Source organism: Rana temporaria, chromosome 6 (genome assembly GCF_905171775.1).
Source record: "Rana temporaria chromosome 6, aRanTem1.1, whole genome shotgun sequence".
In the NCBI taxonomy this organism is placed as follows: Eukaryota; Metazoa; Chordata; class Amphibia; order Anura; family Ranidae; genus Rana; species Rana temporaria.
Genome location: NC_053494.1, coordinates 166089537 through 166114866, shown reverse-complemented (window position 1 = coordinate 166114866; position 25330 = coordinate 166089537). Strand labels below are relative to the sequence as shown.

Sequence of the window (25330 nt, the reverse complement as noted above, 5' to 3'; positions counted from 1 at the left end):
AATTATACTTGGTCTTTAGGGAGAAAACGTAACACATTTACATTTTTTGTTCCTGCTGTGCTTTATTTTCATGCTGATGTTTTGTAAAGAGATCTGTAGGTTGTTCTTCTAGTATCTGTAATATCTGCTATGGGAAATCCAATTATTGGATAAGTCTCCCAAAGTTATTTTTTGAAGGTACTTGCTCAAATATGCATCATCACAGGGTGACACTGTGAATGCATCAATATAAGTGTGCCAACGTCCCGGTATAGTGAAAATGGAAACTAATCTAGAAAAAATTTACTTTTGGCGGCACACGGGTAATAAATATAAAAATCTATAGATATTTATTGTAGAAATCTGTATATAAAAAGGTTTTTTAACTCATAATACAATATTAATCAGCATAGGTACCCAGCAAGTATTCCAATAACACTTCCAAAACGTTATAATAATGCAGGTACGCTCAAAACATGAGAATACATAAACATCAAACAATAGAAATATATATAGGGTGTGTATCCTTGAACATGGGTCCAATATGCAGGGTGTTAGTTATTTGCTCAACATGTTTCGTGTGAAAACGCTTCATCAGGAGCATGGCGGTCTAATAAAAGACATACATAGACATAAACAAGGACATCATCAGAGATGTTAGGTAATCACACAATTTTATACATAAAACAATTACATAAAACATGAAAGCTATATTAAAAACATCAACATTGCTGTCCGTGCATATAATGTCCACCTCTCCCATCTAGCATCACCAACCGCCGGTGAACTGCACACCCACTATTGGAACGTCCAAAAATCAGCTAAAATATACAATAACGAGACACATCAAAAATGTGTCACCACTGAATGGGGCATGAATGGCCTCAAAACCCCCCCCCATCACCCCCCCTACCATAGGTGAAACCAGGGTTATTGTTAAGTATAGCTTAAGCTGACCCAAAGACTTGCACAGTTAAAGGAGTTGTAAAGTCCCCCCAGCACTATCCAATTACATACCTGACCTCCTTCTCTCTCCTGCAATGTCCATGATCCCTTCAGCTATCCATTATGCTCAGGGCTGATGCAAGGATTTTTGACACCCTAGGCGAAACCTAATTTTGCCACCCCATTGGCTCCACCCCTAACCCCACCCCCTTTGCCCCGTCCATGTGACAGGAGGTGGCGCTATACAGGAAGCATCGGCTTTGCTTTCTCTAGCGCTGGCTTCAGTGCTGCGCCTCTAATTACACTACCGGCCAGACAAAGCATCTGCCTGAGACTGAGTTAGTTACACGCTGCAGCCTGCAGAGCATGCAGACACGGAGGGAAGTCAGTGGCCGGGCGACTGCCTAGTTTGCCTAGTGGTAAATTCCTGGAGTGCCAAAGCATTTCTGGAATCTGTGTCTCCTTCATCAGGGCTAATAATAAATCCATGTGATATTATTAAACTGTAACCATACAACCCAAAAAAAAAATATATAAAAATATGTCAGTTATATATATTTATAAAAAAAAATGTATAACCACAACACATGTTTTTGTTTATCGGTATGAGGCAGGGTTTCATGGTTCATTCAGTTGGGGTAATTTATGGTGTTATAGTGTATGTTGCTCTTGTTGAATTGACTGGCAACACACCTTACTGAGCCCAATTATTTTTTTCTAATGCAGAACACCAAAGTGCACAATTGATGTGGTGAATTGCTGAGCAGGTACTCTAAGGCCCCGTACACACGTCCGAGGAACTCGACGGGCAAAACTCATCGTTTTGCTTGTCGAGTTCTGTGTGAAGCCGCCGAGGATCTCGGCGAGCCAACTTTCCTCATAGAACAACGAGGAAATAGAGAACATGTTCTCTATTTGGCTCGACGAGGAACTCGTTGGCTTCCTTGGCCGAAAGTGTACACACGCCGGGTTTCTCGGCAGAATTCAGCTCCAACCGAGTTTCTGGCTGAATTCTGCCGAGGAACTCGGTCGTGTGTACGGGGCCTTATGCCTCGTGCACACGACCTGTTTTCCTGACGAGAAAACTGCCATTTTTTAGATTGGTCGGGAAAACCGGTCGTGTGTATGCTCCATAGCTGTTTACCCGACAAGGAGACTGCCTGCAAAAAAATTTGAACCTGCTGTATTTTTTCCCTTCGTGTTTCCCGTCATACTTTTTCTCGTCACGAAAACCGCTCGTGTGTATGCTTTTCCGAGGGGGGGAAAACATGCATGCTCAGAATCAAGTATGAGACGGGAGCGCTCGTTCTGGTAAAACTAGCGTTCGTAATGGAGATAGCACATTCGTCACACTGTAACGGACTTAAAAGCATGAAGACGGAGAAGCACAAATCGTCTCTCACCAAACTTTTACTAACACAAGGATCAGCAAAAGCAGCCCAAAGGGTGGCGCCATTTGAATGGAACGTCCCCTTTATAGTGCCGTCGTTCGTGTTGGACGTCACCGCGCTTTGGTCGAGCTTTTTTTTTTACTGAACTTGTGTATGCAAGGCGGGCTTGAGATGAATCACGTCGGGAAAAACGTTGGGTTTTGGCATGTCAGGAAAACCGGTCCTGTGTACGAGGCATAATAGTGCGTACTGTATTGATGCCATGTGTTGCTGCGATGTGTACTATACTCTGCATTATACCATGCGTTGCTACAGTGTGAAAATGTGGCTCTTAACGTGCGTATGTGAAACAGAAATGGACACACAATTAAGGGAATCTTTTTTTCAGGGTATTTATTTCTGTAAGTTTCATTGTACCTATCAGAGTACCTTTAAATATATATTTGTAATAAAGTCTTTGTAGTAAACTAAGACAAACACTGTATTTCTCGCCCTTTGCAGGTGCGTGTTACGGTTTTCCCGGAGAAGAGGCAAGCGCAGTACACAGGAGTACCATGGTGGATCATCCTGCTTGCCATACTCTCTGGAATTTTATTGCTTGCACTAGTAGTGTTTATTTTATGGAAGGTGAGTATTAATTGGTCAACAATCATATCCACTGCACACCCAGGGATCTACATTTTGGACGCAATACACTCTTCAGGGCCTATTCCACCTTTAACTGATATTTTAGTGTTGACTGGATGTTCATAGGTTGAATAATTCACCAGATTCCTGTTTGTTGATTTCCACATAAAGGTCTTAGGCTTCTTTATCTATCCACGTAACATTGTGAGGGTTACCACAACTGGATTCCACACTTAAGCATGAAACATTTATGCTTTGTAACGGCAACAGAAGACCTTTGGGGACTTGGGTTTTCTGGTAGGGACTCACAACTAGAGTCCCATGTGAAGATAGCTACAGAAAACAAAGCATATAGCTGGATTCACGTAGAGGTGCCTAACGTTAGGCAGGCGTATCGTATCTCATATACGCTACGCCGCCGTAAGTTAGAGAGGCAAGTGCTGTATTCACAAAGCACTTGCGTCCTAAGTTGCGGCGTAGCGTAAATGTGCCGGCCTAAGCGCGCCTAATTCAAATTGTGAAGAGGTGGGCGCCGTCCGTGGACATATCCCAGTGCGCATGCTCCAAATTACACCGCAAATACTTATTGGTTTCGACGTGAACGTAAATTACGCCCAGCCCCATTTACGGACGACTTACGCAAACGACGTAAAAATTTGACGCGGTTCCGACGTCCATACTTAACATTGGCTGCGCCATATTTTTGGTGGAATAACTTTAGGCCTAAAAACGCCTTACGTAAACGGCGTATCTTTACCGCGACGGGCAAGCGTACGTTTGTGAATAGGCGTATCTCGCGGATTTACGCATTCTAGGTGTAAATCAGCATACACGCCCCTAGCGGCCGGCGTAAATAGACAGCTAAGATACGACGGCGCCAGCGGTCGTATCTTAGCTAGATTTAAGTGTATCTCAATTTGAGAATACACTTAAATATACAACGGCGCAGATTCAGAGTTACGACGGCGTATCTACTGATACGCCGGCGTAACTCTTCCTGAATCTGGCTAATAGTCATCAGTTTCCGAAGCCACGGTAGGTAAGGGGGAATCTAAGACGGTATTTCCCCTCACTTTAGAAAGATTTTTATCTATTTCCTATTGCGTCTTCAGGACAAGAATTGAAGGGAAAGCTCAAGAATGACACACTGGGGTTGATTTACTGAAGACAAATAGACTGTTCACTTTGCAAATACAATTGCACTCTGCAAGTGCAGTTGCTCCAGAGCTTAGTTGGTACCCAATCACGTGCAAGGGGAAAAAAAAAAAATGAATTTTTGCTTGCACATGATTGGATGATGGTAGTTAGCATAGCTTCTGCTCATTTAATAAGCTCTGGAGCAACTGCTCTTTGCAAAGTGCACAGTCTATTTGCCTTTAGTAAATCAACCCTACTGTAAGCAAAAAAATAAAAACTGACAGGGGTTTCAAAATTTTCTAACATATGTATAAGTTTTGGTCACAGATATGTTTTCTTTTGGTACCTGGACTTTATAATACTCATGCTCAGGTTCCTAACAGCTTAAGTAGTAGCACATCCTGGGAGTCCTAAAACCCAGAGTGCTTTACTATGCAAATTCTGACTTCACTAGCAAGTCAACACTTTGGGGTTGATTTACTAAAGGCAAAAAGACTGCGCACTTTGCAGTAGTAAATAAGAAGAAGCTCTGCTGACTTCCATCATCCAATCATATGCAAGAAAAAATGCTGTTTTTTTTAAATTTTCGTTGCATGAGATTGGGTACTCTTTGCAACGTGAAGCCTAACCTTATTTGCTAAGCTCTGGAGCAACTCTGGAGCAGCTGCACTTTGCAAAGTACACAGTCTAGTTGCCTTTAGTAAATCAACCCCATTGCTTCTTCTGCTATCTTTTCTCACTATTGGCCTGTGAGACTGCCCAATATTCGGATAGAGTGGGATGTTTTTAAACCTCTATCAGTATTTTTCTTTGCAGTCTTTGGGGTTGATGTACTAAAGGAAAATAGACTTTGCACTTTGCAAAGTGCATTTGCTCCCGAGCTTAGTAAATGAGCAGTAGCTCTGCTGACTTCCATCAGCCAATCCTGTGCAAATAACAATGCTGTTGTTTAATACTTTTTATTTTCCTTGCACGTGATTGGGTATTGATTGCAAACTGGAGCTTTACTAAATCTACTAAGCTGTGGAGCAACTGCACTAGCGGAGTGCAACTGAACTTTACAAAGTGCACAGTTTATTTGCCTTAAATCCACCCCTATGTCCCCACTAGAAACATGACTTCGAATTCCAGTCAAAGTGACAGAAAGAAAATGAAAATGAAATTGAAGTCAAAGTGACAAATCTCTAATGGGGACTGAGACTGCAATGAAAACACTTTTTTTTAGTGAGCGGGAGAAAAAAAGTAAAACCTTTTCCAGGTTTTTATTATTGTTTGTCCTGGAAGTCTCTGTTCTAGGACCCCCCAGCAGCACATAAATCAGTCTGAGGCCTAGTACACACGTCACTGACTGTCCTTTCAAAAGAACCGCGGTTCTCTTGAAAGGAAAGAACGCGGTGACGTCATTGCGTATGACGAGCATGCCCTCGTCACATTCGATGCCGTCGCCGCCATCTTGCTTCACCCTACCTATGCCGTGGAAGCTTCCGCGCATGTGTCAAAGTCATTTCGAGCATGCGGGGGTTTCCACGGCGACAGGAGAGTACACACGCTCGGGTTTCTCGTCGGGAAACAGGCCAACAAGAATCTCGACGAGAAAAAATCTCGTCGAGATTCTGAAAAGATTTCCTGACGAGAATCCTGAATGCCTTGTACACACGAACAGGAATCTCGTCAAGAATCCGTTTTCTTGCTGGTTTTTGCCGAGAAACCCGGGCGTGTGTACGAGGCCTGAGGATTTTCAAAAGGTATTGTGCACATGTGTTTTTTGCACTACTGCTAGTATGGTCATTTCGATCTTCCTGGCAAGTAAACTTTGGGGGTCAAAGATTTTAACAGAACTGCTACCCTAACACTGTTCATCACCACCAAGATATTAATATTATCTAAAATGATCATGGCACGTATTACCAATTTTACAGTAACATTCTATCTCTCATTTTTTAACTTGCCATCAATAAGTGGTAGATGCTGAGCAATCTGAAAGTGAAACGTACAGTTATCGTGATGGTGTTGGGTATTACCTACGTGTGGTCCCATCATTTATCATGTGCAGATTGCCATGTTTGGTTCATCCATTTTAACTGAGGATTTTTTTTGTAATTACAATTCATGTGTCATTTACACATAGTAAAAGCAGGCATTCTATAGCCATGAAAATATTCACTAACGGCTTCTCATTGGTGATGCTACTGAATGGCTAAGACACTTATTTTTGAAGTCCCTGAGAAAGCTGCTTTTGAGCTGTGTAAGCGACACAATTGTATCTTGACATATTGTGACAACTGATGTTTTTATTTTGTATGTTTCCTTTCACCAATCATTGAATAATCATACGATGCAATCTAATCACCTTGATTCTTTGTAGTGTGGCTTCTTCAAGAGAAGTAAGCAAGACCAGTATGATGCCTCATATCACAAAGCTGAAATCCATACTCAGCCATCTGATAAAGAGAGGCTGACATCTGACGCATAGTATTGATCAGCGTTCTGTGATTTGGTAATTGATTGTTTCAATCATAGCTTATGGGTGTTGGTTTGGCTGCAAAGTCTTCAAATTTAACATATCAGCTGCTTGTGCTATGGGTATCTTTGATTAATCCGCGGAATGCATCTCTTTACTGTGCTTTGCCTTTCTGGGAGAATTCAGTAACGTGTAGATTTCATGTACACCCAGTTCAGACTTCTACTTATGCATGCAAAATTACTAAACAATTCATACTTACATTTCTTTCTTCTAAAATGTAATTTGATGGCGTGGACTAGCTGTTTCATCTGCCAAAGTGTAAAGAAATCAGGTTAAGAGTGAACATATTTTAATGGCAAGACTAACTCTTTGGATTTTTGTGTACTTTGTCAAGTTATTAACAATTTGTTGTTTTAATTTCCAAATATTTTATTGTGCCTTGAATTTGATGTGGTAATAGAATAGTGATTCAAAGTTTATATCCAGCTTAAGGGTTAGATTCAGGTATGTCGGCGTAATTTTGAGGCGGCGTAGCGTATCGCATATACGCTACGCCGCCGTAAGTCAGAGAGGCAAGTGCTGTATTCACAAAGCACTTGCCTCCTAAGTTACGGCGGCGTAGCGTAAATGGGCCGGCTTAAGCGCGCCTAATTCAAATGTGGAACAGGGGGGCGTGTTTTATGTAAATGACTCGTGACCCGACGTGATTGACATTTTTCACAAACGGCGCATGCGCCGTCCATGGACATATCCCAGTGTGCATTGCTCCAAAGTACGCTGCAAGGACGTATTGGTTTCGACGTGAACGTAAATTACGTCCAGCCCCATTCACGGACGACTTACGCAAACAACGTAAAATTTTCAAATTTCGACGCGGGAACGACGGCCATGCTTAACATTGGCTAGGCCAGCTATTTGTTCGACTAACTTTACGCCGGAAAAAGCCTTACGTAAACGACGTAAAAAAATGTGCCGGGCGCACGTACGTTTCTGAATCGGCGTATCTAGCTCATTTGCATATTCTACGCCGAACTCAACGGAAGTGCCACCTAGCGGCCAGCGTAAATATGCATCCTAAGATACGACGGCGTAGGAGACTTACGCCGCTCGTATCTTAGCCTAATTTAAGCGTATCTGGTTTCCAGAATACGCTTAAATTTACGACGGCGTAGATTCAGAGTTACGGCGGCGTATCTACTGATACGCCGGCGTAACTGTCTCTGAATCTAGCCCTAAGTGTGGAACATGGGCACAGGTATAATTGCTCCATAGAATCTCTTTAGAAAAAGCCCATACCCATACTGTAGATCCTTTTCTATCCCTCCACCCATACATATGGTCTATTTTACATCCCTACACCCATGTCCTTCTTTACCCCTCTATCTACACATATGGGCCTTTTGTTATCCCTCCATCTATACAAAGGGGCCCTTCTTCATCTCTTTACCTATACACAAGGGCCCTTCTTCATCTCTCCACCCATACACATTGGTCCTCATTCACCCCTCGACATGTTCTTCATCGTCTTTTTACCAATACACATGGGCACTTCTTCATCTATCCATACACATGGTCCTCCTTCACCCAACATCCTCCTTTATCCCTCCCCCTATAATCATGATTCCTCTTTCATCTCTTTAGCCCATGGGTACTACTGCATCCCTCTATCCATTAGACATGTGCACAACAAAAAATGTTGTTTTGTTTCGTCTCGTTCCGTAGATTCGTAATTTCGTATGACGCAAGTTTTCCTATTTGGACCTGTTCGTATTTTCATAACAGTTTTATTTTCGTTGATACTGAATCATTCGGAATTCTGTCTAATTTATTTTCGTTAATTCGAAATTCGTAATTTTGTTAGATAATAATTTTCGTTTATTCGGTACACTATTCGTAATTTGGTAATTGTTACTTATGTGAGATTGCCTTTTCGGTTGATTCGTAACAATGTTTTGTTTTCGTTGATTTGTGTCTATTACCGTGCTTCGAATGGATTCGTAATTTTGTACTTTCGGAAATACATTGCAGCGCGATCATTCGCAATCTCGTATTTTAGTTTCATTTTCAACACGCGGCTAATCCATATTAAGATAGACTTTCTCTTAAGCCCCGTGCACACGGTCGGACTTTTTGCCAACAAACTTCAAAATTAGCAAGTTTTCCGAAAAATCCGACCGTGCACCGGACAAACTTTTTCGGACAAAAGTTTGCTCTGCAAACGGACAAACTTTTTGGCCAAAAAAGTCAGACCGTGTGTATGCTCTGGGTGTGCCCGCCCTTCTCCCTTCGGACAAAAATCCACGGAAAAGTTTGGTTGAAGTCCGATCGTGTGTACGAGGCTTTACACTGTCCAATGTGACTCAGCACAAAAGAGATAAGCTGATTGGCTAAGATATTAAGTAAGATACATCACTCACTAACTGCACTTCCCAGTGACCATTCGAAAGAACGATTTGAGTACACAAATTTACGAACAGACAAAGAAACGGATTTACAAAACACACGAATGAAAATACGAACATACGAATGAAAATTCGAAATTACGAACAGACAAAGGATTTAAAATACGGAATGCAAATCATTTGTTATAGATGTCATTTTCGTTCTTTTGCTGTTTCGGTGTTTCGTATTTTAGTAAGTTTGTCCAATCGTAAGTTCGTATTTTCGCTTGTTCGTTATTTTGCTTATTCGTAATTCCGTAATTTACGTATTTTGGTACTTTTAGCTATTTGGATGTTTGAATTGATCCGAATGTTTGAATACTAACAAATTCGTAACGAACGGAATCGCACATGTCTATCGATCATCTTTTTACGTATACACATGGGCCTTTCTTCATCTCTCCACCCATACACATCGGTCCTCCTTTACCCACCATCCATACACATACTGTAAGTTCTCCATCATCTCCTTACCAATACACATGGGCACTTCTTCATTTCTCCATCCATACACATTGGTCCTCCTTCACCCACCATCCATACACATAAGTTTTCCATCGTCTCTTTACAAATACACATGGGCACTTCTTCATCTCTCCATCCATACACATTGGTCCTCCTTCACCCACCATCCATACACATAATGGAGACAAGAAAATTTGCGCTAGCCCAAGAATATAAAATTTATGAAAAAATAAGTATGCTAAACCAGAAGGCAGCAGTAAACAGTGCATACACACATAGATACAAAATAGAGAAAAGAAAAAACTGCGCCAACTCAATATAGCCAGCTGTGATGCCGGAACAAGGTAAATAAATTGATCAAGGTGAAACAGTCCTAAAAAATGTCCCAGTGATAATGAAGCAATAAATGGTATTCAGCTGGAAACTGACAACAGGATAAAATCATCAGTGAAACCGCCACCACATAGACAGCCTCTTACCAGATCGATAAGAGGGAATAGCCTTAAGCAGATAGGATGACCATGGATTGATTTAACCGCACAATGATAACACCGGGTCCAGGGGAATCCAAATCCAATCCTCCACAGGAAATAACCAGCTGCCCCTTCACTCGGATGTTCCGTGGATCACCAGAAAAGATGGCGCTCTCTCTCCCACAGAGAGAGAGAGCGCCATCTTTTCTGGTGATCCACGGAACATCCGAGTGAAGGGGCAGCTGTTTTTTTCCTGTGGATGACTGGATCTGGATTCAATAAGTTCTCCATCATCTCTTTACCAATACACATGGGCACTTCTTCATCTCTCCATCCATCTCTCCATTGGTCCTCCTTCACGTACCATCCTCTATCTCTCCCCCTATAATCATGATTCCTCTTTCATCTCATCAGCCCGTGGGTACTACTGCATCCCTCTATCCATCAGCTTTTTACCTATACACATGTACCCTTCTGCATCTCTCCATCCATACACATTGATCCTCCCTTACCCGCCATCTATACGCATACGTTTTCCATCATCTCTTTACCAGGACACATGGGCAATTCTTCATCCACCATCCATACACATAAGTTCTCCATCATCTCTTTATCTATATATATATGGGTCCTCCTTTATCCCTCACCCTATATTCATGATTCCTCTTTTATCTCTTCAGCCCGTGGGTACTACTGCATCCCTCTATCCATTAATGTGAGCCCTCCTTCATCCCTTTACCCATGTACATGGGCCCTCGTATATCTCTCCATCTATAAACATTGGACTTTCTTCATACCTAAAAACTATACACACTTTATTCCTTCACCAATATAGACAGAAAAAATGTCATCCTTCTATCTGTATACATAGGACTACTTGCATCATGCTAACGATGCATGCCTCCACTCGTAAGTTTGATGTGAGCTCTTGGTCAGAAATTCCGACCGTGTGTGGCGGCCCCATCAGACTTTTTCTGTCAGAATTTCCGACAGCAAAAATTTGAGAGCTGGTTCTCAAATTTTCAGACAGGAAATGTTATTGTCTGAAATTCCGATCGTCTGTATGCAATTCCGACACACAAAAAAACATGCATGCTCGGAATAAAATCGACGCATGCGTGGAATCATTGAACAACTTTTTCTTGGCTCGTCGTAGTGTTGTACGTCACCGTGTTCTTGATGGTCTGAATTTTGTGTGACCGTGTGTATGCAACACAAGTTTGAGCCAAAATTCAGTCGGAAAAAAAGCCACGGTTTTCTTGTCGGAAATGCCGATCGTGTGTACGCGGCATTAGACATTGGTCCTCCATCTTTACTGGACCTTTACACATGGTCCCTCCTTAATCCCATCACCTAAGCACATGAGTCCTTATTGGTTTATTTTCACTTACTCATAGACCCTCCTTTTTCCATAGACATTTATCCTTTTCAGTTCGTCAATCTATACATATATATTCAGAATTCCTCTCATCATCTCTCTAAATTCCTTCACCATTGCATATAGGCTTTCTTTAATTTTTCTACCAGCACACATTGATACTCATCAATTCCTCTACCCATAGATAGGGTCCTCCTCAGATCTTCTGTGTATACAGATATCAGTCCTCCTCAATCCCGCCATACATACACACAGGGATCTTTCTCAGTTCCTCCATAATACACAGGGATCTTTCTCAGTTCCTCCATAATACACAGGGATCTTTCTCAGTTCCTCCATAATACACAGGGATCTTTCTAAGTTCCTCCATAATACACAGGGATCTCCCTTAGTGCCTCTACCCATATACATACAGTATGTATGTAGGTGTTTACTTGGACATCACATAGGCAGGAGTCTGTTTCAATTATGCAGGACACCTTACAGAACATGATTTGAAATGTATATAAAATGTTATTACATTACAATTCATTTTGTAACAGTGTCTGAATTGACTAATATAGTAATGATTTATAGGATGCTAAGGGTTGATTTACTAAATGTAAATAGTCTGTGCACTGCAAGTACAGTTGCTCTTATTCTGAAGTGACCATGCAAAGAAAATACAAAACTGAATTTTTGCTTGCACATAATTGGATAATAGAAATCAGCAGAGCTTCCCCTCTGATCTAGAGCAACTGCATTTCTAGTACACAGTATATTTTCCTTTAGTAAATGAAGTCTCCTCAAATGACAGCTTGCACACTATTGGCAGCTACTATGCTAGTAGAATGTATGTTTTCATATGATCTGTTCTAAGGATCCTACAACTAGTCTTGCTTATAGTTATACAGATCACAAATATATATCTACTTGTCGCGGGTAATAACTTCTCTGCTTTATGGATCTGTTCTTTCCAAATATTCCTACTTGTTATCCTGCATAAGTGATACCTCATTCCTTCTGCTGTCTACTACCTCCTTGAGTCTGGTTAACTTGCTCTCCTGTCTGTTTCCTCAAAAAAATAATTGCAATTAACAGTATATAGGTAATTTTATTATTTCATCTTTCTCCAGGTTTATCTCTTGCAAAGCAGGACATTGAGCTGACTTTTGAAATTGCTTTCATTACTTATCATTACCTATGCCTGTACAAAATAAAAGTGGTATTAATCCCAAAATCAAAAACTTAGCAAATTGCAGCTTGCCAATTATTAAATGTGTTGGTGCATCAGGTTTTTTTTTCCCATTTATTTTTACCTGGGGATCCAGCTAGTAACACACTTCTTGTCTTAGGGTGTCTGCACTCTGGTTGGAGGAGCAAAAGAGACACCTTTGCACAGCAGCATAGTCAGTCTGGGGAAAGAGTAGTGTAAAGTGTTGTGTAAAGCTCAGCACACACTTTATAATCTGATTGTACAGTCTCCTTTAAATCAACCAATAAGTACTGTATGTAGTGCAGGTGTCTTGTCGAGCTAGTTCCCCTATCGATATGGTTCCCTGCTTGACAGACGAAGCCCACGGAAATCTCCGAACCCGATCAGCTGTACACAGCACATGCGCGGCATCCAGGCTCATTCCTTAACATCCCCGTAGACTTGGAGGATGTTAAAAAAAGAGCCAGGAGGCCGAGCGAGCGCAGCGAGCCATTCAAACGAAGTGAGGCCAGCTGGGCACTTACAGCAAATTCCACGTCGCCCTGGACCTGTTGTTACAGCTGATCAGGTTCGGTGATTTCCGTCGGCTCGGATTGCACCTACGCAGTCAAGGGGGGAACCATATCGATAGGAGGAACCATATCGGCAGATCACAGGGACCTGCCTGGATGTACAGTATACAGATTGTTTAAGTTTGTCATTATATTATATTGTTTTGATAGATTTGGTTGTAAAAAAAACTGTATGGTCAAAAAAAATAAAACATTGATCTTTAAGGGTCATAGTGACCTGGGGTAGCTGAAGTCCTATCCCACCAATGGTCAAAATGTGGGGCTCCTGCCGCCTATAGTTCCGGAGCTATGGGGCTTCTTGTGCAGCCTGTCAGAAGCTACATACAGAGTGGCCAGTTTAAATACAAGCTGGTACACTCTGTTTGCAGCAGACTGAAAGGATGAGCTCACAGTGACTCTCACTTCTTGTCAGAGGTACTGAGCCTAATGGACAGCTTGGAGCCTTGAACCAATGGTAAAGCACCATTGGAACAAGCTGTCAAATAAAAATTATGCAGTGGAGGCTGTCCTCTCACTGCAGTGTCATAGAAGGGGCCATGTTTCTAAAAGACAAATGCTCCCTTCTAGCCCAGCCCTCTTAACTACGAAGAAAAAGCATGGGTTTATGGGTATTACCCATATTCCCATGTTTTTCAAACACAGTTAAGAGGGAGAATGAGAATCTGCTGTCTGCTGAAAATGTACTGTTTTAATCAAGCTAAATCATATATTTTATACTAGATGTTATAAGATAATAATTTATTATTTATCTATTTACTGTGAAATTACTGGTTGGAAGTTATAACTTCACACTTCAGTAATTTGTCCGTTAAGCCACCTGCTTCAGTACAGTTTTTGAAAATATAGTAAATACCTTAAAAACAATATATAATAATTATTTGTATATTACCCAGGCCAATTCTGACACTTCTCTCCTACATGTAAAAATCGTTAAAAAAAAATTCTAGAAAATTACTCAGAACCCCCAAACATTATATATATTGTTTTAGCAGACACACTAGGGAATACAATGGTGGTCATTGCAACTTTTTATGTTACATTGTATTTGTGCAGAAATTTGGCAAACACGTTTTTTTCATGAAAATGAAAAAAAAAAAAAAAAACAGTAAAGTTAGTCCGATTTTTTTTGTATAACCACAAGTACAGCACACAAAGGGGAGCATTTTTCTTGAGCTTTTCGGGCGCTTTTTTTAACGCAAAAGAGCTCGAAAAGCGCCTCACTGTGAAAATGCCCTCAAATGGTTTGTCTCAACCCTCTAACTGTCACTTTCTGCTGGATAGCTTGGTCTTTTAACTACTAGCCGACCAGCCACCGTCATTATACGGCGGCAGGTTGGCTCTCCTGGGCGAGAGCCCGTAGCTATACGTCCGCTCATCGAGCGGCCACTAGGGGCTCGTGCGCGCCGCCGGAGGTGCGCGCTCGCCCCCGACTCCCGTGCGTGTGCCCGGCGGGCTCGATCGCCGCCAGGCACCCGCGATTGCTCGTTACAGAGCGGGGACCGGGAGCTGTGTGTGTAAACACACAGCTCTCGGTCCTGTCAGCGGGGGAAATGCTGATCTTCTGTTCATACAATGTATGAACAGAGGATCAGTGTTTCCCCTAGTGAGGCCACCCCCCCACAGTAAGAACACACCCAGGGACATACTTAACCCCTTCCCCGCCCCCTAGTGTTAACCCCTTCACTGCCAGTGGCCTTTTTATAGTAATCCAATGCATTTTTATAGCACTGATCGCTATAAAAATGCCAATGGTCCCAAAAATGTGTCAAAAGTGTCCGAAGTGTCCGCCATAATGTCGCAGTACCGGAAAAAAATCGCTGATCGCCGCCATTACTAGTAAAAAAAATATATTAATAAAAATGCCATAAAAATACCCCCTATTTTGTAAACGCTATAACTTTTGCGCAAACCAATCAATAAACGCTTATTGCGATTTTTTTTTACGAAAAATATGTAGAAGAATACGTATCAGCCTAAACTGAGAAAAAAAAAGTTTTTTTATATATTTTTGGGGGATATTTATTACAGCAAAATGTAAAAAATATTCATTTTTTTCAAAATTGTCGCTCTATTTTTGTTTATAGCGCAAAAAATAAAAACCGCAGAGGTGATCAAATACCACCAAAAGAAAGCTCTATTTGTGGGAAAAAAAGGACGCCTATTTTGTTTGGGAGCCACGTCGCACGACCGCGCAATTGTCAGTTAAAGCGGCGCAGTCCCGAATCGCAAAAAGTGCTCTGGTCTTTGGGCAGCAATATGGTCCGGGGGTTAAGTGGTTAAAGAAAGTTGAAAAATAGCAGACTTAGTAGCAGGATCACCAGGTAAAAAAAAAAAAAAAGAAAGAAAACAAATGCAGCCACCACAATTAAGAACTGGTAAGCTGCAATACAATACATTTTTGTTTTTGGGTTTAATACTGCTTTGAGCATCCTCTAGGTAAATGTTCACATGTATTGTCTTTCCAAGTATTCACTGTAAACGTAAGAAATGTTGAGTCTTGGCACGCATTCCATTTTATTGTCATCTAGGTCTGATAGACAAGTTGGCTACCAGCCAGATATGAAAATTCCCCTCTGAGCACAAAAATATTTCAACAGCCTGTGTGAACATAAAAGATTATAAGTAATGATTGCCATTTACAGAGTTTATTTTACTGCCCTGTTTTACAATAATACATGTTAGGAAGGGGATTTTCCATTTCAAAGAGAACCAGTCTTGATGGTGCTGATAGAAGAATATGAATCTTGAATTATTATACTTGTGCATACTGTATGAATATATACCTCCCCTTTTAACTTTATTTTGCCTGAGGACAAGTCTCAGAGGTGCAGGCCGGAGCCGCAGATTCCACTGTGGTGTGACAGTTGCTGTTATGGGAACGTCCTGTGTAAAACACACACATACAGTACACTTAAGCTGGGCAAACAATAGCGGAATTTTTTTTTGAAATTTTTAATTTTAAGAACATCCTTAGTGGGGTCAAACTGACATAAATATTTGACCATAATGATGGACACATTGAAAGGAGCGGGATGGGAAATTTTTCTTCAATGATCAAATTTGCAACAGTGTATGTCGTTTTCTTTCAGTTCAGTCCATTTGTTTCAAAAATGGAATGTTAAAAGCTAATGAAATATTTTGAACAATAGTCAAAGTCATCAGATGTAGTGAGAATTTTTGTACGAATGTTTATATGAATATTTGTTCGAAAATCTACTACTATATGGCCAGCTTTATACTGTAGAAAAACAGAGCTACAGGTTTTTTTTTTTACATTCCTCTTAAAGCAGAACTAACCCCTCCTATCCAGTACAGCCAAGAAGCTGCCATCTTAGCCTCTTTTTGAGCTGCAGTTGCCATGGTGCTGTTTTCTAGTGATCAGTTATGACACCAACTATTAAATGGCTTGACAGTTCATTTGAGAGCTCAAGCAACTGTGAGGCCCCGTACACACGACCAGTTTCCTCGGCAGAATTCAGCTTCCGACCGAGTTTCTGGCTGAATTCTGCCGAGAAACCCGGCCGTGTGTACAATTTCGCCGAGGAAGCCGACGAGGACCTCGGCGAGGAAATAGAGAACATGTTCTCTATTTCCTCGTTGTTCTATGGGAGCTCTCGGCCCGCCGAGCTCCTCGGCGGCTTCAGGGCTGAACTGGCCGAGGAACTCGATGTGTTTGGCACGTCGAGTTCCTCGGCCGTGTGTACGGGGCCTCACAGTTATCATTCACGGCATACCCTGAGGCCCCGTACACACGACCGAGTTTCTCGGCAGAATTCAGCCAGAAACTCGGTTAAGAGCTGAATTCTGCCGAAAATCACGGCCGTGTGTACACTTTCGGCCGAGGAAGCCGACGAGGACCTCGGCGAGGAAATAGAGAACATGTTCTCTATTTCCTCGTTGTTCAATGGCAAAAGTCGGCCCGCCGAGTTCCTCCGCGGCTTCCACACTGAACTCGACGAGGAACTCGATGTGTTTGGCACGTCGAGTTCCTCGGTCGTGTGTACGGGGCCTCAATGTAACTGTTTTGGAAAACCATTAAATCGGTGGGCTTTGTTCGCTTCGACTATGACACTTTTTTACATGCTCAGAACCTGGGAAAAAGTGGGGGAGATTTACTAAAACTAAAGCCCTCAGAGTCTGGTGCAGCTGTACATAGTAGCCAATCAGCTTCTAACTTCAGCTTATTCAGTTAAAGGAGTTGTAAAGGCAAAAGGTTTTTTATCTTAATGCGTTCCATGCATTAAAGTGGTTGTAAACCCATATTGTAAAAAAAAAAAAACACATGCAAGACAAAGGCATAATGAGCTAGTATGCATACTAGCTCATTATGTAATACTCATCTGACATCGAAGCCCTCGCTGCGGTGCCCGTACACAGCACCGGCCGCCGACCTCACTCCCGGAGTTACTTCCGGGTATCGCGGGCTGTGATTGGCCGGAGCCGCAATGATGTCACTCCCACGCATGCGATAATGGCACAGTCTAACTGCCGTTGCTTCAGCGCGCATGTGCCGATGACGTCGGCACATGCAGGTACAGGGGATATCTCCTAAACAGGTTACGAGATATCCAGAGTATCTACAGGTAAGCCTTAGCAAAAAGTGGTTTGTAATGGTTTACAACCACTTTAAGATAAAAATTCTTCTGTAGAACCCCCTCAATTACTTACCTGAGTCCCTTCTCTGCAGCGATGTCCAGGAGTGTTTTAGCTGTCCCAGACACTCCTCCTGATTGACCGAGACACAACAGTGGCGCCATTGGCTCTTGTGGCTATGAATTAAAATCAGCCAGCCAATCAGGGGAAAGAGGGGGCGAGGCTAGGTCGGGTCTCCATGTCTGAATGGATACACAGAGCTCTGACTCCACTCAAGTTCCCCAATAGAAAGCTGCTGGCTGAGGGGGCACTCACCAGAGGGAGAGCAGAAGAGGGACTCAAGAAGAGGAGGATCCGGGCTGCTCTGTGCAAAACCAACTGAACAGAGGAGGTAAGTATAAAACGTTTGATATTTAAAAAAAGAAAAAAGCCTTTACAATTGCTTTAAGCTTTGACAATAAAACCTGAAAGCTCATCGGTTTCTATGCAGAGCTGCTCCATATTTTGCATGCTCACGTTTTAGAAAATCTCCCCAAATGTAAGTTAGCATGGGGATAGGCAGTTACCAAGGCAGCAAATGTCAGACCCCAGGGGGTGTCCCAGCACTGAATCATCCCCAGACAAAGTAGGTGGAGTAAAATAATGGTTTGGGTTGCATAAGTCTAATAATTTAAGACTGCATATTAAATTGTATTCATAAGCCTGAGGCCTCGTACACACGACCGAGGATCTCGACGGGCGAAACACATCGTTTTGCTCGTCGAGTTCCTTGTTAGGCTGTCGAGGAACTCGACGTGCCAATTTTCTCCATTCCCGTCGAGGAAAAAGAGAACATGCTCTCTTTTTGGCTCGTCGAGTTCCTCGACAGTTTCCTTGTCGAAAAATGTACACACGACCGGTTTCCTCTGCAAACTCGAGAAACTCGGTCGTGTGTACGAGGCCTAATTGCGGCAGGTTCTCTTTATGGACCCCTAACTAAGCTCAGATTCTGTACTAATTCTTGTCCTTCTTTTTGCAGTGCGGATTTTTTAAACGTTCCAGGTACGATGATAGTGTCCCACGATACCATGCTGTACGAATTCCCAAAGAAGAACGCCAATTTGAAGACGGAAAATCAAAACAAAACAGTGAAAAAAAGCAATGGGTCACCAGCTGGAATGAAAATGAAAGTTATTCCTAGGAATGTTTTTATTGTGCTCTAATTTCTTCTTTTTTTTTTATAATGGATGTTAATTGAAAGACGGCTCCAGGGAAAAGGCTTTAACTTGAATTGTCTTCGGATATTGTTTCTACTCCCAAGGCAGTTAAGACTTGCACAGCGAAACCTCAATTGGAGACCTTAAACAAAATGGGATTGAAAGTGAAAAATTGGTCGAAGCCATTGCGCTAATGGACATGTAACGGTTATTTCTTGGTATCAAATGGTTTTAGAGGTGTACGCAGCGTGAGGAAGGGGGTGTTTATTTTATTGTTGTGCTGTAATTATGCAATAAACATGGAAGCAGCCACTGAACTATTGATTATAGGAAAAGCAATGACTCTTTCTAAAGGTATGCCTGGGCACCAAACAGCTTCAGATCAGCAAAAAAACATCATATTGCTGAATATTTTGTTTATCTATATTTTGTTTATAAGAGCGTATGGGCTGTGCATGCACTGGAAAAAATTGGCCATTGAGCAAATATTTCAGCACAGCTGATAGACTACTGCTTCACTATGGTGCCTTGAGGTTATCAATTATGACTTCTTCCACCCAGAATTATTAGAGGACAGTTGTGCAGTGCCTATGGGTACCTTTAGTCTGAGACGATCTATGATCATTCTGCCTTAAAAACAGCTTTTTGTACCATTGAGCAAGTAAGCCTTCAAAAAATGATGTGATACTCTACTGTTGCCTATGCAAAAACATTCAATTCTTTAATACAGCTAACAATGCAGATCTTTGTTTGTGACTTAGGAAGTCGAAGGCCTCTTTCACACGGAGCGGATCCGTAATTGATCCGATCCGTGTGTGTCCGTCGGCTCAGCGGGGATCCCCGCTGAGCTGTCGGCGGACAGGGCGGTCCCCGCACACTGTGCAGAGACCGCCCTGTCTCTCCTCCGCTCTCCCCTATGGGGAATCGGATGAATACGGACCGTCTGTCCGTATTCATTCGATCTGTTCCGCCGGACGGAAGAAAAATAGGGTTTTCTTCCGTCCGCAAAAGCGGATCTTTGTGGACGCGGATGGTTGCGGACGTTAGCGGATGCATCATCCGCTAATGTCTGCAATCCCATAGGGATACATTACAAGTCCGTAAACGGACTTGTAATAAACGAACCGTTCGTCCGTACGTCTGGAAGGGGCTTTAGTACTTAACTGGCCTGGTCCAGCGTGCCTTTTTAATTCCTTCTATGTAAGGAGCACCTTCAATGTATTGCATAGCAGTGAAAACTGTTGTTTAATCATATGTTTATTAATTATTCACTAAGGCGGAGACTCAGCAACCAATCATATAATTATTTTTATACAGGATTTATAAAACGCCAACAGTTTGTGCAGCACTTTACAAAATTAAAGGAGACAGAACAGTTACAAAACAATTTAAGAGGGTTAGGAGCAGGTTTGCCCATTTCCTGCAGCATTTTTTACTGACAAAACATGGAAAATTTACTGGCGGAGTACAATTTTTACTGGCAACCTGAGAAATTACAGTACTCCTATTGAAAACTAGCACAGTGAATATTTGAACAGTATAAACATGATATGGAAACACTGACCATACCTATAACAAAATGATTTGCTTGATTTACACTTAAAAGGTCAACACAGTATGAAATTTACTGGCAATTGTAAAAAAAAAAAGAATCACTGATTTTTACAAACTGTCAGTAAATTTACTGGCGGTTGGCAACTCTGGTTAGGAGGATCTTCTTAAAGCGGAGTTCCGCCAAAAAAAAATATATTAAAAGTCAGCAGCTACAAATACTGCAGTTTCTGACTTTTAATATATGGACACTTACCTGTCCTGGGCGCCTGCAATGTCGGCACCCAAAGCCGATCTCTCCCTCGGCTCTCGGGTGCTGCCGCCGCCATCTTCGGTAAGGGAATCCCTGCTACGCATGTGATGTCTTCTGGGGCCTGTGTGTCTCCTAGAAGACAGCGGGGGGGACAGAGTAGGCGCCGGACGTGGTATAGGTCACTGGGGTCATCTATGCCCAGAAGTGGGGGCAAATACCTGTATTACACAGGTATCTGCTCCCGCCTCCCCCCTGAAAGGTGCCAAATGTGACACTGGAGGGGGGAGGGGATTCCAAAAAGTGGAAGTTCCTTTTTTGGGTGGAACTCCGCCTTAATGAGAGCTTACAAAAACTAAAAAGGAGTGGGGCAGATAATACAAAAAATAATAGCTTTTGAGTCAGAAAGAGAGTAGTTAGGTAACTGAAAAATCATCTTTGGATCATTTCTGTCACTTGTTGCATGATAAGCTTTGCCTTGTTGAATAAGTTCATTTGCAACAAAAATACACTCCTTGCTCAGTATACAATCCTGGTGCATACCCAACTCTCCCCCATTCTAGCTTCTATAGGGGAGGGGTAGATTTTAGAAAAACCAAAAGGCATGTGAGAATACCCGGGCAGGACTGCGTTCAGATGTGGGCAGGGGTTTCAAGTAGCTTAAATTTTTTGCTTTTAAAATGCTGGCAAGTATGCAAGCAGGTTTAGTGGCTGCAGAATCATTTATGTGTAAACACTGAAACAAATGTGCAATACGGCGTCATTCTGCGCATATTTTTTATTTTGTTTTGCAAATTTTGCAACCAGTGCGTAATTTTTCATTTGTATATAGCTTAACCTTCACGGTATTTATTGCATTCTGCAACTTTTTTGGCAAAAGGAAAAACAACTACTATAGCAGCCAATCACTGTCTCCCTTTTATTTTCCCCATTCTGCACTGGGAGAAGGAAAGAGGAAATCTGGTTACTATGGGCAACATTCACTTCCATTAATATGGCGCATTTTTTGCATTAAATTCTGTTGATTGAGTAATGACATATACACTGTCATAACTAAGGTGCTCAAAAATCCCAAAGTTCCTAATAAACTGACAGGTTTCATTCATATATGTATATTTGTTGCTTCAAGTATTTTCTTTTATTGTGGAAAGTATAGCGATTCAAATAAGGAAAATGTTAAACGTCAAACAATTCCAGTGCAATTCGGTGTTTTATCAGTCTTTTTGTTACTAGCCAGATGCCGTAATACACTACTCGGGACTAAAACTGTATAGCTACCTATGTCGTGCCTATGTATTTCTGTAGTTGCCATACTGCCTTGACATTTTGGCAGCCAAGCAGTTTGTGTGCCGTCTTTGTAAATACTGTGATATGTATATATCAAATGCTATTTCTAATCAAGGGAAAGGTTCCCGCAATGTCTCAGCTGACTATACCTTTGGTAAATGTGGATCTGTAGGCCTTAAACTGTGTATCAATGGGACTTTTGCTATAACCGCTCAATAAAGAGCAACAAAAAAAGGGCACAGATAAATAAGCTAGTGCAGAATGAATAGAGTGCTGATTGCTTGCTATAGACAGTAAGGCCTCGTACACACGACCGAGTTTCTCGGCAAAAAACAGCAAGAAACTTGCTGGGTTTTTTTTTTTGGCCGAGGAAACCGGTCGTGTGTACACTTTTCGACGAGGAAACTGTCGAGGATCTCGTCGAGCCAAAAAGAAAGCATGTCTTCTTTTTCCTCGACGGCAATGGAGAAATTTGGCTCGCCGAGATCCACAACAGCCTCAGGCCCCGTACACACGACCAGTTTCCTCGGCAGAATTCAGCTTCCGACCGAGTTTCTGGCTGAATTCTGCCGAGAAACCCGGCCGTGTGTACAATTTCGCCGAGGAAGCCGACGAGGAGCTCGACGAGGAAATAGAGAACATGTTCTCTATTTCCTCGTTGTTCTATGGGAGCTCTCGGCCCGCCGAGCTCCTCGGCGGCTTCAGGGCTGAACTGGCCGAGGAACTCGATGTGTTTGGCACGTCGAGTTCCTCGGCCGTGTGTACAGGGCCTAACAAGGAACTCAACGAGCAAAACGATGTGTTTCGCCCGTCGAGTTTCTCGGTCGTGTGTACGAGGCCTCAGGCTATTTTTTCTTGCACTTGTCTTTGGATGGTCCATCCATGCAAAACTGTTTTCTCTATTGTAAATAACTAAAGGGCCTTGAATCACCCGCTAAAGTCATAAATCTTTGAAGGGCTCCAATATATCTCTGATTAAAGACTAGATCTGTCTGCTGTCATTAAAGTGGCTTAGTGGTTAGAATTTCAGCTTTGTAGCACTGGGGTCCTTGTCTGCATCCAGGTCAGGATAGTATCTGCTCTGAGTTTGCATATAATCCCAGCTTGCATGAGTTCCCCCCCCCCCTCCCCCCATATAAAGACTGGCTGGTAGGCTAATCAGCCCTAGTCATAATGGCTGCATTACTATCTGCCCCAAAAGCAGATGAAGAGCGTTGAGTCTACTGGGAGAAAAGTGCTATATAAATAAACAAGTTACATAGGGAAATATATTTTTTTAATAGTTGTTTAAAAGTGGAAGTTAATTTAAAACATAAAAATCCTCTAGTAAGTAGAGTTTTTTTCCGCAGAAGAAATGTACAGTCTGTTCTGCTGCGTCTTGCTTCTAGCAGGTTTTTACGTTCTGTGTGGGGCATGCAGTGTACACTCCCGATCCTTCATGCTAGGAATGGAGCAAGATGCTGGGATGATGTAACTCCTGTGTGCATGTGCAGCAGGAGTTACATCATCAGAGGGTGGCCAATGACCGAAGAGGATGAATGTGGACCCAGAGTAACAGCCAATGAGATGACAGTGATGGGGTATAGAGCAATGACTGACAACATACACTGGTCAGCGCTGAAGGAGGGCACGACCAGTTTTATCATCGGGAAAACTGCCATGACAGCTTTTGGCCGGGAAAACTAGCCGTGTGTATGCTCCATGGCAGTTTTCCCGACAGGAAAACCGCCGGGAATCGCGGCAGGAAAAATTAGACCATGTCCTTTTGTGGTCTTTTTCCCAGCAGTTTCCCTATGGGAAACACTGCGGTGGAGCATTCCCAGCCAAAGCTCTCACTGCAAGTTTTTCCGACGGGAGAACCTCTGGTGTGTACACGGGGAAAGTGACCGAGCATGGTTCTTGGTTTTCCCCCCGGCATTCCCGGCGGACTTTTTACCGCCGGGAGTTCCGATCGTGTGTACGGGGCATTAGGGTAAGTGTACCATAATGTGCAAGCACTTCACTTTTCTTCTGCTTCAAGTACCAAAATTGGTATTGAAGTTAGTATTACCACCAACTGCCTCAACAGGGGCAGTCTAAATCCCCTGGGAAGGCTAATATCTATCCCAACATCACAGACAGCAACTGAATTTCTCTGCAGACTACACTTCTATGTAGCAGCTTGGTTCAAAAACTGTCTCAGCCTGTAGGTTAATGGATACTGATGAGGTTATAAGTCTGCTTTCTCTGCACCTGTCAGCAGTCTACCCATGTTAGACTGACAGCATTTAGTAAACCCTAACTGGTTTACAATGATGCCACTCCACCCAAGCCCGAGGCCTCTTGTATAGAGATTCACAAGAATCTGATATCTTGAGAGATTCAGTTATTTATGCTAGTTGTATAAAATTCATTTTCAATAAATTGCATATCTGCATCAATTGGTTTTATATTCATGTGGATTGTATTTTTATATATAGGTGCTAAAAGGCACTTATATAGAACATAACAGTCAAATTGGCACCTACATATGTTAGCAGAGCCAGCAAATTCAAAGGATAGATCTCAGTGATGTATTCCCTAAATACACTAAATGGTTCCAGGTTATTCAGCCCTTCACTTTCACAACTGAAATAACAGTTTTGGGTGGTCCAACACAAAAAGCCCTACAAAGTGCTGACTACTGAGGGATAATTAGATTAGATGCTAATATTCAGCATCACTATGCACTATACCAGGACAAAGGCAATATTTTGTTTTTTATGGACATTACGAAATGCCATTTTAAAATAAATACTGATCTACGTTTTAACTTTATTTCTTTTTTTGGTAATGGTGTTGTTCTGTAGATAGATGACATCAGATTCTAAGTATATATAGAGAGACATTATGGGGAGTCATTGTTTTATTTAATTAGGGTAAATGGGTTTATATTGCTCAGGAAAGAAATTATAAAAAGACACCTCCAATAAAACTATGAATTATTGTTATGGGTGGAAAGTAATGGGAAAGCTTGCATGTAAGTGTACTTTTAGTATGTGAGAAAATTCTGGACAGCTGCACTCCAAAAATTATCCTTTATTCGTAAAAAAAAATAGGATAAAAAATACATGCCACAGCAGAACGGACAGAAGAGCAGACGCGTTTCACAATATCAAACAGTGCTTAATCGTTAGTTATGATTAAGCACTGTTTGATCGCGCCCGTTCTGCTGTGGCATGTATTTTTGGAGTGCGGCTGTCCAGAATTTTCTCTCATTCTATTTGCTATATGCATTGCCAGCACCTGCTGCTTCAAATCTAGAGGAGAGGTTTATTTCCATTGACCTACTTAGAGTGGCGATTCCCCTTCCCCTAAGTGTACATTTAGCGCTGCATCCCCAAACAAATGTTTTGGGGTTAATATAG

General features: G+C 42.1%; 1 protein-coding gene across 2 annotated transcripts in view; it reads left to right on the top strand.

The window, feature by feature from the left end:
• ITGA6 (integrin subunit alpha 6) overlaps positions 1 to 19250 on the top strand; it is a 142102-nt gene extending 122852 nt beyond the window's left edge. Inside the window, exons 24-26 of one of the 2 annotated variants that reach the window (XM_040357746.1) lie at positions 2817 to 2942; positions 6445 to 6576; positions 18679 to 18769. In XM_040357746.1, coding sequence (XP_040213680.1) covers positions 2817 to 2942; positions 6445 to 6552 — 234 coding nt within the window. In that variant the 3' untranslated portion in view covers positions 6553 to 6576; positions 18679 to 18769. Of the gene's footprint in view, positions 1 to 2816; positions 2943 to 6444; positions 6577 to 18678 lie in introns of both variants that reach the window. The other variant, XM_040357745.1, reaches the window with a different exon arrangement.
• Positions 19251 to 25330: the final 6080 nt, after the last annotated feature.